The sequence below is a fragment of the Pristiophorus japonicus genome, chromosome 9, assembly GCF_044704955.1.
Source record: "Pristiophorus japonicus isolate sPriJap1 chromosome 9, sPriJap1.hap1, whole genome shotgun sequence".
In the NCBI taxonomy this organism is placed as follows: domain Eukaryota; kingdom Metazoa; phylum Chordata; class Chondrichthyes; family Pristiophoridae; genus Pristiophorus; species Pristiophorus japonicus.
This window is the reverse complement of record NC_091985.1, coordinates 12,957,590-12,977,943: the sequence shown is the minus strand read 5'-3', so window position 1 is coordinate 12,977,943 and position 20,354 is coordinate 12,957,590. Positions and strand designations below refer to the sequence as shown.

General features: G+C 45.9%; 1 protein-coding gene across 1 annotated transcript in view; it reads left to right on the top strand.

Annotated features, from left to right (window-relative positions):
- Window positions 1-20,354, top strand: part of cd109 (CD109 molecule) — a 222,920-nt gene that overhangs the window by 170,695 nt on the left and 31,871 nt on the right. The window contains exons 29-32 of the mRNA XM_070889012.1: window positions 1,762-1,990; window positions 11,951-12,122; window positions 16,007-16,203; window positions 19,416-19,571. Coding sequence (XP_070745113.1) covers window positions 1,762-1,990; window positions 11,951-12,122; window positions 16,007-16,203; window positions 19,416-19,571 — 754 coding nt within the window. The remainder of the gene's footprint in view (window positions 1-1,761; window positions 1,991-11,950; window positions 12,123-16,006; window positions 16,204-19,415; window positions 19,572-20,354) is intronic.

Here is a 20,354-nt window from a genome sequence, read left to right as displayed (position 1 = left end):
AGTTCCATCGGTACTGGTATGCCGTTCAGTTTAACGTTCATCATAATCGGGGGACTCTTGTTGGTAAAGATGTGCACTTCATGCACGTACACCCCATGTACCTCTTCCTCCTCGGTCATCACTGCGCTATCCTCAGGATCTACGCTTGACCTCCTATCCTCCGCTACGTATCGAGTTATAGCACGTTTACACATTCGTAGGAGGTGCCCCACCATTGAGCAACTCTTGCAGACATATTGTTTGAACCTGCACTGGTTTGCACAATGAGCCCCTCCACTGCGCCAACAGCTTGCTGGTGGACTTGCATTCACAGGTTCTAGTCTCTTCGCCTTAGTCCATTGCTGTGGTGAGTGAGTCATCTCAGGTCGAGCAGAGGTCACATTAGCCCAGCTGGGGGCACTTCTCCTGTCTGTCGATTAATTTAGCGTATTCACGGCGTTTGGCCCCAGGTGATTCCGAAGTTGTGAGTAGAGTAGCTTTGTTTCTTCCTCTCTGGCCATGTATGCCTGAGCTAGGTCCAAGTCTTCCTCCGCTAGCAATTTGTGGAAAATCCCTTTGTGCCCGATTCCCAAAACAAAGAAGTCTCTAAACATTTCTTCAAGAACTGTCCCGAATGTGCAAGGCCCAGCAAGCTGCCTGAGCTCGGCGATGAACGCTGCCACGTCTTGGCCTATCCCGCGCCGGTGGCTGTAGAAACGTTACCTCGCCATGAGCGCACTGCGTTTCGGCTTTCGGTGATTTCAAACTAGCTCGCACAGTTCTTCGTAACTTTTCTCAGCGGGTTTCGTCGGGGCCAGTACATCCTTGATCAATGCGTATGTCCGTGATCCGCAGACCGTGAGGAGGATGGCCCTGCGTTTGCTGGCATTCGCGTCTCCCTCTAGGTCTTTCGTGACAAAGCATTGATCCAACCGGTCAATGAAGTCATCCCAGTCTTCCCCGACGCAATATCGCTCGATGTAGTCAATGGTGGCCATAGCTGCATGTTAGGATCCTATCCTTGTCGCCAGTTGTTACATATGCTTATCACTATAATAAATCACACAAGGCCCATTTGCTGGAGCTGATCATCTTGTGACCTTTAGGTTTAATGTAAACTCCAAAAGTGAACACTGCAGGGGGAGCCTGCTTTATATAGGGAGCCAGCACGAGGTGCAGTAATGTGTGCCTCCCGGGCTTTCCCCATCTGTTGGTTGTTACATGTAATTACATGGTACAATGCATGGTACAGAGCACGGCTGCAAATACATCACACCTTAGGTACAGGAGTTTGATGTTCAGTATCCACAGGGTTGGGATTGTAGAGAGGAGAGACAGAACTGTACACTTCCCAGTGCTATATGCCCAGATCTACCTGAGCTTACCCAGATCAATTGGACTAGTGGATGTGACACCGAGATATGCCAGCTAGGTGTCAGCTGTGGCTCAGTGGGTAGCATGCTCACCTCTGAGTCAGCAGGGCGTGTATTCAAAACCCACTCCAGAGACTAGTTTTGGAGACCCCACGTGGAAACATCTTCACTCCCGCTACCCTATCGTACCCCTTCATCATTTCGAAGACCTCTATCAGGTCACCTCCCAGCCTTCTCCTTCCGAGAGAAGAGGACCCTAGCCTGTTCAATGTTTCTTGCTAGTTCTACCCTCTCAGCTCTGGTATCATCCTTGGAAATCTTTTTTTACACATGGTCCAGTGTTTCTATGTCCTTCTTGTAATTAATTAAAACAAAAATACATCTTCTTTTTTCTTCTTTTCCAATAAAGGTTGTCGGCCTTTGTTCTGAGGTGCTTTTTGCAGGCACAGGACTTAATTTACATCGACACTGGGGTGTTGGACGGGATGATGCTCTGGATAATGAGCCACCAGAATGAAAAGGGTGAATTCTGGGAGCCAGGGAGAGTTATCCACACAGAGCTACAGGGTGGACAGAATGGACCAACATCCCTCACCGCTTACGTACTGACGGCCCTGTTGGAGGATCGGGGCTACATGGTATGTCTGATGGTCTTTGTATCATTTCCTGAATAAATTCTTCTTCCTTGCTCTCTGTCTGGTGCAGTGCTTTGGAACAACGCCACCCAGGGCCGGATTCAGGGCCTGATGGGCCTGGGGCAAACTGATCCAAATGGGCCGATAGTTATCTTTGTTCATGTTCATTACATTAGGTTTATGATTCTGATTCTGAGTATGAAAACATAGGCCAGTATATTCAACAATGAAAGCATAGATTCTATATCAAGTAGGTATATATTCTGGTTCTGGTAACATTGCAATACTAGATTCCTATACATATATGTAAATTTCTCTCAATAACATGTGAAATAAAACAGGCTAGTACATATTCTGTTCTGTATATTGGTATATTCGTGTATATAGGTACTTCTGTATATAGGTACATTGTGTATATAGGTACTTCTGTATATAGGTATATTAGTGTATATGGGTACTTCTGTATATAGGTTTTTAGTGTATATAGGTACTTCTATATATCGGTACATTAGTGTATATAGGTACTTCTGTATATAGGTACGTTTGTATATATAGGTACTTCTGAATATAGGTATATTAGTCTATATAGGTACTTCTGTATATCGGTATATTAGTCTATATAGGTACATCTATATATAGGTATATTAGTGTATATAGGCACTTCTGTATATAGGTATATTAGTGTATATAGGTACTACTGTATATTGGTATATTAATGTATATAGGTATATTAGTGTATAAAGGTATATTAGTGTATGGAGGTATTTCTGTATATAGGTACATTAGTGTAGATAGGCACTTCTAGAAAAGGTATATTAGTGTATATGGGTACTTCTGTATATAGGTATATTAGTGTATATAGGTATATTAGTGTATATAGGTACTTCTGTATATAGGTATATTAGTGTATGTAGGTACTTCTATATATAGGTGTATTAGTGTATATAGGTATATTAGTGTATATGGGTATATTAGTGTATATCATCATCATTGGCAGTTCCTTGGAATCGAGGAAGACTTGCTTCCACTTTAAAAATGAGTCCTTAGGTGGCTGTACAGTCCAATACAAGAGCCACAGTCCCTGTTACAAGTGGGACAGACAGTCGTTGAGGGTAAGGGAGGGTGGAACAGATTTACCGCATGCTTTTTCCGCCGCCTATGCTTGATTTCTGCATGCTCTCGGCGACGAGACTCGAGGTGCTCAGCGCCCTCCCGGATGCACTCCCTCCACTTAGGGTGGTCTTTGGCCAGAGACTTCCAGGTGTTGGTAGGGATGTTGCATTTTATCAGGGAGGCTTTGAGGGTGTCATTGTAACGTTTCCTCTGCCCATCTTTGCCGTGAAGGAGTTCCGAGTAGAGCGCTTGCTTTGGGAGTCTCGTGTCTGGCATGCGGACAATGTGGTCTGCCCAGCGGAGCTGATCAAGTGTGGTCAGTGCTTCGATGCTGAGGATGTTGGCCTGGCCGAGGACACTAATGTTAGTGCGTCTGTTCTCCCAGGGGATTTGTAGGATCTTACGGAGACATCGTTGGTGGCATTTCTCCAGTGACTTGAGGTGTTTACTGTACATGGTCCATGTCTCTGAGCCATACAGGAGGGCGGGTATTACTACAGCCCTATAGACCATGAGCTTGGTGGTAAATTTGAGGGCCAGATCTTCGAACACTCTTTTGCTCAGGCGGCCGAAGCTTGCACTGGCGCACTGGAGGCGGTGTTGAATCTCATCATCAATGTCTGCTCTTGTTGATAAGACGCTCCCGAGGTATGGGAAATGGCCCACGTTGTCCAGGGCCGCGCCATGGATCTTGCTGACTGGGGGGATGTGCTGTGTGGCGAGGACAACTGGTGGAGGACCTTTATCTTACGGACAAAGGTACATTATAGGTACATTATAAGGACATTAGTGTATATAGGTACCTCTGTATATCGGTACATTAGTATATATAGATACTTCTGTATATAGGTACATTAGTGTATATAGGTACTTCTGTATATAGGTATAAACAAGTGAATCTAACCTGTAGAAGCAAATATATATCCTGTAGATACTTTACAAGATAACATTGTGAGACTTCCTATATGCGAATTTCTCAATAATAACCCAGTTCAATAATAGCACAGATAAATAGTAAAGATCTTGGGCTAGAGATTCCCCAGCCTCTTGTTATTTGACAACTAACGTCATTTTAGTGAATAAGTAAGAATAAAAATGTCGCCATTTTTTAAAGGGGGTATATTTGGCCATAAAATATGCCTGTCATTAAAAACGGCGTTGTACGACAATTGACATTAAGAATCGCGATCCCGCCAACTTTAGCCCGAGGCCTATCAACACCAAAAATACAGACCCTAGGGGAGAGAAGAAAACACACAAAAAAAAGATACAAAACAAAAAACAAAAAGTCACAAAACATTTACAAAACTCTTAACTAAGTAATCGCTGCAAAAGAAATAAAAAATGAAAACTTTAACTTACCTTTTTTGCTGGCCTTCCTACTTACCGACGTTTCTGAGGCTGCAATGCCTGCTTTTCTCCTGCGTTTTTTTCCCACCCGAGAATGGGTTTGCTGAATGGCCAAACTTAGGCGGTGCGTTTTTTTTTCACATTGGCGATCTGCTTTTTGCCGATATTTTACAAACAGCATTCTTAAAGTTTGGGGAATTTTGTGCACTTCATTTTAAGAACAAAAAAGCACTTTAACGCACAAAAAAAAAAAAATCACGTTTAAACATGCATTAGGCTGGGGAAATTCTAGCTTCTTGTCTACAAAAATAGGTATGTTCACTTTAGACCAATAAACAATATTTTCCTCGGTCTTGTTTTTCCTCTCTTATTGTCTATTCTATTCAGCCTATTTAGGAGGCCTTATATTTTTTTCCCGACATTTATTTGGTGGGCCTATATTCTTTGGTGGTCCTGGGGCTGCAGTCTCATCTGCCCCCTGGGTAATTTGCCCCTGATTCCACCTCTCTCCCCCCTTTCAGTGTCACCATCAAATCTCCCCTCTTACCATCCCTCTTTTCCAGCCCCACTGCGACAATTATTTTTGTTGAACAAGAACTTGCATTCATACAGCATCTTTAATGTAGTAAAAAGTCCCAAGGCTTCTCAGGAGTGATTATCATACAAAATTTGACACTGAGCCACATAAGGAGTTATTCGGGCAGATGAAAGAGGTCGGTTTGAAGGAGCTTCTTAAGGGTTGATAAAGAGTTAGAAAGGCAGAGTGGTTTAAGCAGGGAATTCCAGAGCTTGGGGCCTAGGCAACAGAAGGCACGGCCACCAATGGTTGAGCGATTAAAATCAGGGATGCTCAAGAGGCTAGAGTTGGAGGAGCGCAGACATCTCGGGGGGATTGTGGGGCTGGAGGAGATTACAGAGATAGGGAGGAGCGAGGGCCGTGGAGGGATTTAAAAGCAAGCGTGCGAATTTTAAAATTGAGGCGTTCCTTAACCAGGAGCCAATGTATGCCAGCGAGCACAGGGGTTAATGGGCGAGCGGGACTTGGTGCAAATTAGGACATAAGCTGCCGAGTTTTGGGTGACATCAAGTTTACGGAGGGTAAAAGGTGGGAGGCCAGCCAGGAGCGTGTTGGAATAGTCAAGTCTAGTGGTAACAAAGGCATGGATGAGGCATTAATAAATGAATATTTTTAAATTTTAGCTTAAGAAAACTGAAGATTGGTGCTGGTAAGGCTGGCATTTATTGCCCGTCCTTAATTGCCCTTGAGAAGATGGTGGTCTTGAACCGCTGCAGTCCATGTGGTGAAGTTACAGAGTCGAAGCACTGACCACACTCGACCAGCTGCGTTGGGCGGGCCGCATTGTATGCCCGACAAGACTCCCAAAACAAATGCTCTACTCGGTACTCCAATACGGCAAGTGAGCCCCAGGTGAACAGAGGAAATGTTTCAAGGACACCCTCAATGCCTCCTTGATAAAGCGCAACATCCCCACCGACACCTGGGAGTCCCTGGCCCAAGACTGCCCTAAGTGGAGGAAAAGCATCCGGGAGGGCGCTGAGCACCTCGAGCCTCGTCGCCGAGAGCATGCAGAAATCAAGCGCAGGCAGCGGAAGGAGCGTGCGGCAAACCAGACTCCCCACCCACCCTTTCCCTCAACCACTGTCTGTCCCACCTGCGACAGAGACTGTAATTCATATATTGGACTGTTCGGTCACCTGAGAACTCACTTTTAGAGTGGAAGCAAGTCTTCCTCGATTTCGAGGGACTGCCTATTACCACAGTGCTGTTAGGCGGGGGAGTTCCAGGATTTTGACCCAGCGACGATGAAGGAACGCCGATAAATGTACAAGTGAGGAACCTGGAGGTGATGGTTCCCATGATACTGCTGCTGTTGCCCTTCTCAGTGGTTGAGGTCATAGGGCTGGGAAGTGCTGTTCATCTGGGAAGGCGCTGAGCACCTTGAGTCCCGTCGCCGAGAGCATGCAGAAATGCATCCTGTAGGTGGTACACACTGAAGCCATAGTGTGGCAATGGCTGAGGGGGTGGATATTGAGCAGTTTGGCTCCCCCCTTGTTGATGGAGTAGCCTATTTGACCTCACACAGGAAGCCTGGTTGGTTGATGGAGATGCCGGTAGTGTTGTTGAAGCCCATGGAATCTTACAGCAGCACCAAGGAGGAGGAAGGAAGTAAATGAGTGGAGGGAAAAGGTTAATTGAAAACATTTCCCATTACTAGTCAGCTGTGGCTCAGTGGGCAGCGCTCTCACCTTTGAGTCAGAAGGTTGTGGGTCCAAGTCCCAATCCAGACACTTGAGCACAAAAAGCTAGTTTGACACTAGGCAGTACTGAGGGAGTGCTGTCAAAGGTGCCGTCTTTCGGATGGGATGTTAAACTGAGAAGCAGGTGGAAGTAAAGGATCTCACTATGATGGCACTAGTTCGAAGAAGAGCAGGGGAGTTATCCCCGGTACAAAGCAAAATACTGCTGGATGCTGGAATAAAAGCAGAAAATGCTGGAAATACTTAGCAAGTTCGGCATCATCTGTGGAGAGAGAAACAGAGTTAAGGTTCAGGTCAATGACCCTTCATCAGAGTTATCCCTGATGATCTGGCCAATACTTATCGCTCAATCAACATTACAACAACAGATTATCTCATAGAATCATAGAAATTTATAGCACAGAAGGAGGCCATTTCGGCCCGTCGTGCCCGTGCCGGCCGACCAAGAGCTATCCAGCCTAATCCCACTTTTCAGCTCTAGGTCCATAGCCCTGTAGGTTAAGGCACTTTAAGCGCACATCCAAGTATTTTTTAAATGTGGTGAGGGTTTCTGCCTCTACCACCCTTTCAGGCAGTGAGTTCCAGACCCCCACAACCCTCTGGGTGAAGAAATTTCCCCTCATATCACCTCTAAACCTTCCCCCAGTTACTTTAAATCTATGTCCCCTGCTTGTTGACCCCTCTGCCAAGGGAAACAGGTAATTTCTATCCACTCTATCCAGGCCCCTCATAATTTTATATGCCTCAAAAAGGTCTCCCTTCAGCCTCCTCTGTTCCAAAGAAAACAACATCTCCAACCTTTCCTCATAGCCAAAATTCTCCAGTCCAGGCAACATTCTTGTAAATCTCCTCTGCACCCTTTCACAGTGCAATCACATCTTTCCTGTAATGTGGTGACCAGAACTGCACACAGTACTCCAGCTGCAGCCTAACCATTCAAGCATAATCTCCTTGCTCTTGTATTCCACGCTTCGACTAATAAAGGCAAGTATTCCATATGCCTTCTTAACCACCTTATTTGGTCTGCTACCTTCAGGGATCTGTGGACCTGCACTCCAAGGTCCCTTTGTTCCTCTACACTTTTCAGTGTCGTACCATTTAATGTGTATTCCCTTGCCTTGTTAGCCCTTCCCAAATGCATTACCTCACACTTATCTGGATTTAATTCCATTTGCCACTGTTCTGCCCACCTGACTAGCACATTGATATCTTCCTACAATCTGCAGCTTTCTTCTTCATTATCAATCACAAATCCTATTTTAGTGTCATCTGCAAACTTCTGAATCATATCCCCAACATTCAAGTCCAAGTCATTGATATGTACCACAAAAAGCAAGGGACCCAGCACTGAGCCCTACAGAACCCCACTGGATACAGCCTTCCAATCACAAAAACACCCATCAACCATTACCCTTTGCTTCCTGCCTCTGAGCCAATTTTGGATCCCACTTACCGCTTTGCCCTGGATCCCATGGGCTTGGGCTTTTACTTTCCTGACCAGTCTACCATGTGGGACCTTATCAAAAGCTTTGCTAAAATCCATATACACTACATCATATGCTCTTCCCTCTTCGACCATCTTGGTTACCTTCTTGAAAATTCAATCAAGTTAGTCAGACATGACCTTCCCTTAACAAATCCATGCTGACTGTCCTTGATTAATGCATGTCTTTCTAAATGAAGATTTATCCTGTCACTCAGGATTTTTTTCAATAATTTTCCCACCATTGAGGTTCGGCTGACTGGCCTGTAATTACTCGGTCTATCCCTTTCTCCCTTTTTAAACAAAGGTACAACATTAGTAGTCCTCCAGTCCTCTGGCACTACACATGTAGCCAGAGTGGACTGGAAAATGATGATCAGAGCCTCTGCTATTTCGTCTTTGCTTCTCTTAACAACCTGGCATACATTTAATCCGGGCCTGGGGATTTATCCACTTTCAAAGTAGCTAAGCCGCTTAATACTTCCTCTCTCACTATGTTTATCTCGTCTAATATTTCACACTCCTCCTCCCTCATTGCAAAGTCTGCATCACCCCTCCTGTTTGTGAAAACAGATGCAAAGTATTCATTAAGAATCATATCCACATCTTCTGCCTCCACACACAGATTTCCTTTGTGGTCTCTAATAGGCCCCACTCTTTCTCTAGTTATCCTCTTGCTCTTAATGTATTTATAAAACATCTTTGGGTTTTCCCTAATTTTACTTGCCAACATTCTTTCATGCTCTCTCTTTGCTTTCCTGATATCTTTTTAAATTGCATCCCTGCACTTTTTATACTTCTCTAGAATTCCTTGTATTGAGTTCTCGGTATCTGCCATAAGCCTCTTGACATCCAGGGGGTTCTAGATTTGTTAGCCCCACCCTTTTTTTAAGGGAACATACTTGCTCTGTATCCTCAGGATCGCTTCCTTGAATACCTCCCGCTGCTCTGACACTGATTTACCATCAAGTAGCCGTTTCCAGTCCACTTTGGCCAAATCCCATCTCAGCTCAGCAAAATTGGCTTTACCCCAATTGGGAACTTTTTTCCTGATCTACTTTTGTCCTTTTCCATAACTATCCTAAACCTTATTGAATTATTATCACTAGCACCAAAATGCTCTCCCACTGATACCCCTTCCACCTGCCCCTCTTCATTCCCCAAAACCAAGTCCAGAACTGCCCCCTCCCTTGTTGGGCTTGTTACACACTGGCTAAGGAAGTTCTCCTGAATGCATTTTATGAATTCCGCACCCTCTGTACCATTCACATTACTTTTTTCCCACTTAATATTAGGGTAGTTGAAATCCCCCACTATTACAGCTCTATAGTTTTTGCACTTCGCAGCAATTTGCCGACATATTTGTTCTTCTATCTCCCTCTGACTGTTTGGGGGTCTATAGTACACTCCCAGTAGTGTGATCGCCCCTTTTTTGTTCTTCAATTCAACCCATATTGCCTCGTTTGATGACCCCTCTATCATACCATCCCTTCTCACAGTTGTAATTGCTTCTTTAATCAATCCTGCGACCCCCCCGATCCTTTTTTCCCCCCTCTCTATTCCGTCTGAAAACCCTGTAACCAGGAATGTTGAGCTGCCATACCTGTCGTTCTTTGAGCCATATTTCAGTAATGGCTACAATATTGTACTCCCAAGTGTCTATCTGTGCTCTCAGCTCATCTGCCTTATTCCCTATATTCCTTGCTTTGAAGTATATATCATTTAGTGGCGCCAAACTCCCTTGTTATTTATTTTCGAACCCTTGTTTCGTCTGTCTTCCAAATTCACTTTCTACTTTTCTGCTGCCCAATTCCAGCTTTGCTTCTCTCCCCACTGAATCTATTCTCAAGTTTCTCTCCCCCTGCCAAACTAATTTAAACTCTCTCCAACAGCAATAGCAAACCCTCCTAGCGAGGATACTCGTCCCGGCTCCATTGAGGTGCAACCCGTCCGGCTTGTACAGGTCCCACCTCCCCCAGAAATTGTCCCAATGCCTCAGGAATCTGAAGCCCTCCCGCCTGCACCATCTCTCCAGCCATGCATGCATCTTCTCTATCCTGCTATTTCTGTACTCACTAGCTCGTGGCACCGGCAGTAACCCGGAGATTACTACCTTGGAGGTCCTGCTTTTTAATCTCTCTTCTAGCTCCCCAAACTCTGTCTGCAGGACCTCATCCCTCTTTCTACCGATGTCATTGGTACCGATATGGACCACGATCTCTAGCTGTTCACATGCCTGTCTGCTCCACTGACTATTGAATTCCCTACCACTATTGCTCTTCCACTATTCTTCCTCCCCCCCGTGCAGCTGAGCCACCCGTGCTGCTACAGACTTGGCTCTGGCTGCACTCCCCAGAGGCACCATCGCCCTCACCACTACTCAGAACAGAAGAATGGTTGGCGAGCGAGATGGACTCAGGGGACTCCTGCCCTACCTGCCGAGTCTTCCTCTTCTGTCTGGTGGTCGCCCACTTCCTCCCTGCCTGCGTGCTCTGTAGCTGTGGGGTGACCACCTCTAGAAACGTGCTATCCCACGTAGCTCTCAGCCTCGCGGATGCACCGCAGTGATTCCAGCTGCCGCTCAAGCTCCGAAACGCGGAGCTCTAGTTGCTGCAGCTGGAGACACCTCCAGCACACGTGGTCGTCCAGGCTCCGCGAAGTGTCCAGCACCTCCCACGTGCCACAGCATATGCACTCCACGGGACTGAGCTGCCCCTGCCATGCCTTTAGTTAATAGACTATAAATTAAACTATAAAACAAACTTAACACTCGAAGACAAAAAAAAACACTCAACGGCATCTCACCAATCAGCTCCTTCCCTTGTGCCGATGTCACTTTTGGTTGCTGACTTCACTCCTGTATTGAGTTGCTATTGGCTCTCCACTACTCACTGCTGCCGCTGCTCTGGCCTGCGCTGTCTCTGGGCCTCCCGCTCAATTTAAACTCCGCCCACTCGCTGCTGCTCGCTGCTCCAGTCTGCCCCTCTTTCTTCCCCCTCTTCGCTGAATTCCCACACTTTCCAAACTCCCAAATAAACCACTCTGTTTAAGTCCACTCCCTTTAAGACCGCTCGGATCAAGTGCAACATCCCCACTGACACCTGGGAGTCCCTGGCCCAAGACCGCCCTAAGTGGAGGAAGTGCATCCGGGAGGGCGCTGAGCACCTCGAGTCTCGCCGCCGAGAGCATGCAGAAAGCAAGCGCAGGCAGCGGAAGGAGCGTGCGGCAAACCAGACTCTCCACCCACCCTTTCCATCAACGACTATTTGTCCCACCTGTGACAGGGACTGTGGTTCTTGTATTGGAGTGTTCAGTCACCTAAGGACTCATTTTTAGAGTGGAAGCAAGTCTTCCTCGATTCTGATGGGCTGCCTATGATGATATCTAGTCAGTATTACTTTGCTATTTGTGGGAGCTTACTGTGCATAAATTTGCTGCCACGTTTCCCACATTACAACAGTGGGTACACTTTAAAAAGTACTTCACTGGCTGTAAAGCGCTTTGAGGTTGTGAAAGACGCTATATAAATGCAAGTCTTTCTTTTCTTTCAATCAAGAAAACACCGAGCCTACTGTATCATCAAGCGTAATAATGGCTGGTTCTCTGAGCTTAAAGACACGGTATCCTTTGTTGATGCGCTTTGCACCCTTTTCCCTATTTTACCGCAAATTGTGCTTTTGTTCTTTTGTATCTTGTTAGCTTGACTTGAAAATGATTTTGAACACTAATTCTTCCAGGACAAAACTTTAGATCAGGTGTCAGACGCTGTATCATATCTCGAACGCAAGCTGCAAGATGGAATCAGCAGCAACTATACCCTCTCCCTTGTGACGTACGCTTTAACCTTAGCCAAGAGCATCCACGCAGAGGGAGCCCTCGATGAACTAAACGACAGGGCAGATCAACAGGGTAAGGTTGAAAGTTGACATTTTGAAATAACACGTTTTTGTTTTAATATAAATAGGTTGGAATTTTGTTTGGTCGGATTTAAAGATTGGACATTGAGGATAAAACACCAAGTGTATGTTCCTGCTGGGGCTGGCTGCTGATTACCATGCATGGTTAACTTGTAAACTAGGCTTGTATTCTCTTGAGTATAGAAAATTAAGGGGTGATCTAATTGGAGTGTTTACGCTGTTTAAAGGAGTTGATAGAGTGGATGGAGAGGAGCTATTTCCTCTGGTGGGGGATTCCAGGACAAGGGGACATAACCTAACAATTCGAAAAGCAAAATACTGCGAATGCTGGAAATCTGAAATAAAAACAGAAAATGCTGGAAATACTCAGCGGGTCAAGCAGCATCTGTGGAGAGAGAAACAGAGTTAATGTTTCAGGTCGATGATCCTTCGTCAGAGTGAGTTAACTCTGTTTCTACCTTCACAGATGTGGCCTGACCTGCTGAGTAGCTCCAGCATTTTCTGTTTTTATTACGTTAAAATTAGAGCAAGGCTGTTCAGGGGTGATGTCAGGAAGCACTTCTTCACACAAAGGGTAGTGGAAATCTGGAACTCTCTCCCCCAAAAAGCTGGTCAGGCTGCGGGGGTGGGCGGGAGGGGGGGGTGGGGGTGCGGTGGGGGGGTCGGGGTGCGGTGGGGGAGGGGGGGGGGTTGGGGGGTGGTCAATTGAAAAGTTCAAAGTTGAGATTGATAGATTTTTTGGGGCAAGGCAATTAATGGTTACGGAGCCAAGGCGGGTGATGGAGCAGCGATACAGATCAGCCATGATCTAATTGAATGGCAGAACAGGCCCAAGGGGCTGATTTGGCTCCTCCCGTTCCGGCATCAGTGCTAAATGATGCATTACTGTGGGGTAATAGAAACTGAAGAGTAATAGCTTTGCTGGACAAGATTTCTGGACAAAGACTTGTATTCCAAAACCATCTCCTGCTTCACCCCTCACTTTAAAAATGAGTAAATTGACAAAGTTACAATTTTCTAGCGCAAGAAGTCAAAGGGTTTCATGGACCGGGCAATCAATCATATATTTGATAGTTGCAGTGAAGCATGTAGGTCATATTTTTTTAACTGCTAACATATTTACTCCCAGCCAGCAAATGCCAGACAAAAATCTGAAGGTTTAATGGCCTTGAAAAGAGTTGAAATATTTCATATTTGAAAACAAATCATTCTCGGGAGCTGAGCGTCTCTGGCAAGGCCGGCACTTATTGTCCATCTCTAGTTATTCTTGAGAAGCTGGAGGTGAGCCACCTTTTTCAAACACTGCGGTCCATGAGGTGAAGGTGCTCCCACAGTGCTGCTGTCTGGAATTCCAGGATTTTGACCGAGCGACGATGAAGGAACGGACGATATATTTTCAAGTCAGGGTGGGGTGTGATTTGGGATTAACTTTGAGATGATAGCATAAGAACATAAGAAATAGGAGCAGGAGTAGGCCATTTGGTCCCTCAAGCCTGTTCTGCCATTTAAGAGAGTTGTGGAAGCTGGGTCATTAAATATATAAGACAGAGATTGACAGCTTCTTAACCGATAAGGGAATAGGGGGTTATGGGGAGTGGGCAGGGAAGTGAACCTGAGTCCATGATTGGATCAGCCATGATCTTATTGAATGGCGGAGCAGGCTTGAAGGACCGTATAGCCTACTCCTGCTCCTATTTCTTATGTTCTTATTAATAAGATCATGGCCGACCTGATCATGGACTCAGCTCCACTTCCCTGCCCACTCCCCATAACCCTTTACTCCCTTATTGCTTAAATATCTGTCTATCTCCACCTTAAATATATTCAATGAACCAGCCTCCACAGCTCTCTGCGGCAGAGAATTCCATAGATTTACAACCCTCTGAGAGAAGAAATTCCTCCTCATCTCAGTATTAAATAAACGGCCCCTTATTCTCAGACTATGTCCCCTAGTTTTAGTTTCCCTTATGAGTGGAAATATCCTCTCTGCATCCACCTTGTCGAGCCCCCTCATTATCTTATATGTTTCGATAAACATAGAAACATAGAAACATAAGATCACCTCTCATTCTTCTTAACTCCAATGAATATAGGCCCAACCTACTCAACCTATCTTCATAAGTCAACCCCCTCATCTACGGAATCAACCTAGTGAACCTTCTCTGAACAGCCTCCAATGCAAGTATATCCTTCCTTAAATATGGAGACCAAAACTGTATGCAGTACTCCAGGTGTGGCCTCACCAATTCCCTGTACAGTTGTAGCAGGACTTTTCTGCTTTTATACTCTATCCCTCTTGCAATAAAGGCCAAGATTCCATTTGCCTTCCTGATCACTTGCTGTACCTGCAAACTAACTTTTTGTGTTTCATGCACAAGGACCCCCAGGTCCCTCGGTACTGCAGCACTTTGTAATTTTTCTCTATTTAAATTAGAATTTACTTTTCTATTTTTTCTGCCAAAGTGGATAACCTCACATTTGACCACATTTTTCTCCATCTGCCAAAATTTTACCCACTCACTTAGCCTGTCTATATCCCTTTACAGATTATTTGTGTCCTCCTCACAATTTGCTTTCCCACCCATCTTTGTATCATCAGCAAACTTGGCTACATTACACTCAGTCCCTTCATCGAAGTCATTAATATAGATTGTAAATAGTTGAGGACCCAGCACCGATCCCTGCAGCACCCCACTAGTCACTGTTTGCCAACCGGAAAATTACCCATTTATCCCGACCCTCTGTTTTCTGTTAGTTAGCCAATCCTCTATCCATGCTAATATATTACCCCCAACCCCGTGAACTTTTTATCTTGTGCAGTAACCTTTTATGTGGCACCTTATCGAATGCCTTCTGGAAATCCAAATACACCACATCCACTGGTTCCCCCTTATCTACCCTGCTCATTACATCCTCAAAGAACTCCAGTAAATTTGTCAAACATGATTTCCCTTTCATAAAGCCATGCTTGATTGAATTATGCTTTTCCAAATGTCCTGCTACTGCTTCCTTAATAATGGACTCCAGCATCTTCCTAACGACAGATGTTAGGCTAACTGGTCTATAGTTTCCTGTTGTCTGTCTGCTTCCTTTTTTAAACAGAGATGTTACATTTGCGATTTTTCAATCCGCTGGGACCTCCCCCGAATCCAGAGAATTTTGGTAGATTACAACCAATGCATCGACTATCTCTGCAGACACTTCTTTTAAGATAATGCTGTTCCCATGTACCTACTGCCCTTGTGGTGGTGGAGGTGCTGTCGAAGAGGCCGTGGTGAGTTGCCGCAGTGCCTCCTGTTGAGGGTACACACTGCAGCCACGGTATGGCGGTGGTGGAGGGAGTGAATGTGGATGGGGTGTCCTGGATGGTGTCGAGCTTCTTGAGTGTTCATGCGCACTCCAATACTAATCGCTCCACCTTTGGTGGCCGTGCCTTCAGCTGCCTGGGCCCTAAGCTCTCGAACCCCCTCCCTAAACCTCTCCGCCTCGCCACCTCTCTTTCCTTCTTTAAGACGGCCCTTAAAACCGATCTCTTGGACGAAGCTTTTGGACACCTGTCCGAGTATCTCCTTGTGTGGCTCGGTATCAAATAGTAGTCTGATAACGTCCTGTGGGACGTTTTATTATATTAAAGGCGCTATGCAAATGTAAGTTGTTCCAACTGCACCCATTCCAAGCAAGTGCAGAGTATTTCCATCACACCCAAATCCTCAGAGCAAATGTATATTAAAAAAAGATGTTGATCACTGCTCCTTTATCTGGAAATCTATTCCGCATACCTAGCTCTGTGGAGGGGGCTGGGTCAAGGGGGACCTTCCTATCTAAGCTGCGCACTTCAGGGTAAACGTTGCTCACTGCCTTTCTCCTTTGCCGCAGCTGGTGTGCGGTTCTGGTCGTCTCCCACAAACCGACCTTCCACGTGGTGGGGCCAGCAACCCCTTTCATCGGACATCGAAGTAGCCTCCTACGCTCTGCTGTCACACTTGAGGCAGGACCGACTCTCGGCGGGGATCCCCGTGATGCAGTGGCTCAGTCAGCGCAGGAACCATCTCGGGGGCTTCTCCTCGACACAGGTACGCAGCGAATGGCGCTCGACAGCTCGGCGCTCCGTTTCCGCTTATTGACTTATGTTCTTTTGAACGGATCGTACGGCATAGAAGGAGCCCATTTGGCCCATTGTGCCTCTGCTGGCTCTCTGAAAGAGCTGTCCCATTAGTCCCACTCCCTCTCCTCTTTGCCCCTAGCCCTGCAAATTTTTCCTTTTCAATTCCCTTTTGAAAGTTGCTGTTGAATCTGCTCCCACCGCCCTTTCAGGCAGCGCGTTCCAGATCTCAGCAACTCGTTCCGTAAAAAAATATTCTCCTCATCCACCCTGGTTCTTTTGCCAGTTGCCTTAAATCTGTGTCCTCTGAAGATACTGCATTTATTTAATGCTGTCCATCACACACTTTACATCATGTCCATCACACGGACTGCAGCTGTTCAAGAAGGCGGCTCTCCCCCACCTTCTCAAGGACAATTAGGGATGGCCAATAAATGCCAGCCTTAACAGCCACGCACGGCCACATCCCAGGAACGACTAAACAAAAAGACACAGTGCCTGGTCCATGTGGTTTAACCAGTGCTTGAATTCACTCAGCCATCGGGAGCGCATCTGGCAGTAGCTTCCTTGCTGAACGATACAGCACAGAAGGAGGCCATTCGGCCCACCGTGCCTGTGCCGGCTCTTTTAAAAAACTGTACAATTAATCCCACTTCTCCGCTCTTCCCTCATAGACTTGCAAATATTTTCCCATTTCAAGTATTTATCCAATTCCCTTTTGTGAAAGTTACTATTCAACCTGCTTCCAGACCTTTTCAGGCAGCGCGTTGCAGATCATAACAACTTGCTGTGTAAAAAACATGTTTCCTCATCTGCCCTCGAGTCTTTGTGACAATTACCTTGAATCTGTTTCCAATAATTCCCAACCCTTCTGCCAGTGGAAACGGTTTCTTCTTATTTAGTCTATCAAAACCATTGATATTTTGCACACCTCTATTAAATCTCCCCCTTGACCTTTTCTGCTTGAAGAAGAACAATCACAGCTTCTCCAGTCTCTCCACATAACTGAAGACCCTGGTCAGAGGTAAAAGAAACATGCCCTTTGCTGCCAGTGACGTACGTTTGCCCATCTCACTCTGAGTTGGGTGCAAGGTAAATTAGACGAACAGGTGAACCTGAGTGTAAAGTGCCATTCGCTGCTTCAGGTTCACCTCTTTTTGAGTGTGTGCTTAAAATAATTAAATAGAGGAAGACTAGCCCTCGATTCACCGTTGTCCAGGAATATTAGAAACATAGAAACATAGAAAATAGGTGCAGGAGTAGGCCATTCGGCCCTTTGCATCTGCACCACCATTCAATAAGATCATGGCTGATCATTCCCTCAGTACCCCTTTCCTGCTTTCTCTCCATACCCCTTGATCCCCTTAGCTGTAAGGGCCATATCTAACTCCCTCTTGAATATATCCAATGAACAGGTTAACAACTCTCTGAGTGAAGAAGTTTCACCTCATCTCAGTCCTAAATGGCCGACCCCTTATCCTAAGACTATGTCCCCTGGTTCTGGACTTCCCCAACAGCGGGAACATTCTTCCCGCATCTAACCTATCCAGTCCCATCAGAATCTTATACGTTTCTATGAGATCCCCTCTCATCCTTTTAAACGCCAGTGAATAAAGGCCCAGTTGATCCAGTCTCTCCTCATATGACAGTCCAGCCATCCCTGGAATTAGTCTGGTGAACCTTCGCTGCACTCCCTCAATAGCAAGAACGTCCTTCCTCAGATTAGGAGACAAAAACTGAACACAATATTCCAGGTGAGGCCTCACTAAGGCCCTGTACAACTGCAGTAAGACCTCCCTGCTCCTGTACTCAAATCCCCTAGCTATGAAGGCCAACATACCATTTGCCTTCTTCACTGCCTGCTGTACCTGCATGCCAATCTTCAATGACTGATGAACCATGACACCCAGGTCTCGTTGCACCTCCCCTTTTCCTAATCTGCTGCTATTCAGATAATATTCTGCCTTCGTGTTTTTGCCCCCAAAGTGGATAACCTCATTTATCCACATTATACTGCATCTGCCATGCATTTGCCCACTCACCTAACCTGTCCAAGTCACTCTGCAGCCTCTTAGCGTCCCCCTCACAGCTCACACCACCACCCAGTTTAGTGTCATCTGCAAACTTGGAAATATTACACTCAATTCCTTCATCCAAATCGTTAATGTATATTGTAAAGAGCTGGGGTCCCAGGTCTGCCATTTCTTTGTTCCCCATTATAAATTCACCTGAATCCAACTGCAAGGGACCTACATTTATCTTCACTAATCTTTTTCTCTTCACATATTTATAGAAGCTTTTGCAGTCAGTTTTTATGTTCCCTCCAAGCTTCCTCTCGTACTCTATTTTCCCCCTCTTAATTAAACCCTTAGACCTCCTCTGATGTACAATTGCTGAAGTTCATCCATGTGATCTTTAAATGTTTGCCATTGCTTATCCACTGTCAACCCTTTAAGTATCCTTTGCCAGTCTCTTCTAGCCAATTCACGCCTCATACTGTCGAAGTTACCTTTCCTTAAGTTCAGGACGCTAGTTTCCGAATTAACTGTGTCACTCTCCATCTTAATAAAGAATTCTACCATATTATGGTCACTCTTCCCCAAGGGGCCTCACACAACAAGATTGCTAATTAGTCCCTTCTCATTACACATCACCCAGTTTCGGATGGCCAGCTCCCTGGTTGGTTCCTCGACATATTGGTCGAGAAAACCATCCCTAATACACTCCAGGAAATCCTCCTCCACCGCATTGCTACCAGTTTGGTTAGCCCAATCAATATGTAGATTAAAGTCGCCCATGATAACTGCTGTACCTTTATTGCACACATCCCTTATTTCTTGTTTGATGCTGTCCCCAACCTCACTACTACTGTTTTGTGGCCTGTACACAACTCCCACTAGCGTTTTCTGCCCTTTGGTATTCCGCAGATCCACCCATACCGATTCCACATCATCCAGGCTAATGTCCCTCCTTACTCTTGCATTAATTTCCTCTTTAGCCAGCAACGCCACCCCGCCTCCTTTTCCTCTCTGCCTATCCTTCCTAAATGTTGAATACCCCTGGATGTTGAGTTCCCAGCCTTGGTCACCCTGGTGCCATGTCTCCGTGATACCAATTACATCATATCTGCGGCATCCTTACGCAGTTTGCTCACAGGGTTCTCCGATGTGCTCTTGGTTTTAGGACACAGTGGTGGCACTGCAGGCCTTATCCCAGTTTGCAGCTCGGGGCATCTCCTCCACCACGGACCTCACAATGTCGATCAGCGGACCCGGGCTGACCACCCCCGCCATCTTCAACGTCTCCTCCGCAAATGCGTTTGTGCTTCAGGCCGTGCAGGTACCTCACGGAGTGCCGTACTCGAGAGCAGCTCGGGCCGGGTTAAATGAATCATATGGTACTAATACAAAAGCAAGACTTGCATTTATATAGTGCCTTTCATGGCCTCAGGACATCCCAAAGCGCTTCCCAGACAATTAAATACTTATTGAAGTGCAGTCACTGTTGCAATGTCGGGGAATGCAGCAGCCAATTTGTGCACAGCAAGCTCCCACAAACAGCAATTTGATAATGGCAAGATCATATGCTTGGAGTTGACTGAGGGACACACATTGGCCAGGGCCCCGGGGTGAAATTGCCTATTCTTCTATGGAATACTGCTATTGGATCTTTTGCGTTCACCTGAAAAGGCAGACGGAGACTCGGTTTAAAGAAAGAAAGACTTGGATTTATGTAGCGCCTTTCACAACCACCGGATGTCTCAAAACACTTTACAGCCAATTAAGTGCTTTTGGAGTCATTGTTGTAATGTGGGAAATGCGGCAGACAATTTGCGCACAGCAAGCTCCCACAAACAGCAATGCGATCCTGACCAGATAATCTGTTTTTTTAGTGATTTTAGCTGAGGGATAAATATTGGCCAGGACACCGGGAGTAACTCCACTGCTCTTCGAAATAGTGCCATGGGATCTTTTACGTCTACCTGAGAGAGCAGGCGGGGCTTCAGTTTAATGTCTCATTGGTTAGGCGGCACCTCCCTCAGCATTGCACTGGGAGTGTCAGCCTGGATTTTGTGCTCAGGTCTCTGGAGTGGGGACTTAAACCCACGACCCTCTAACTCAA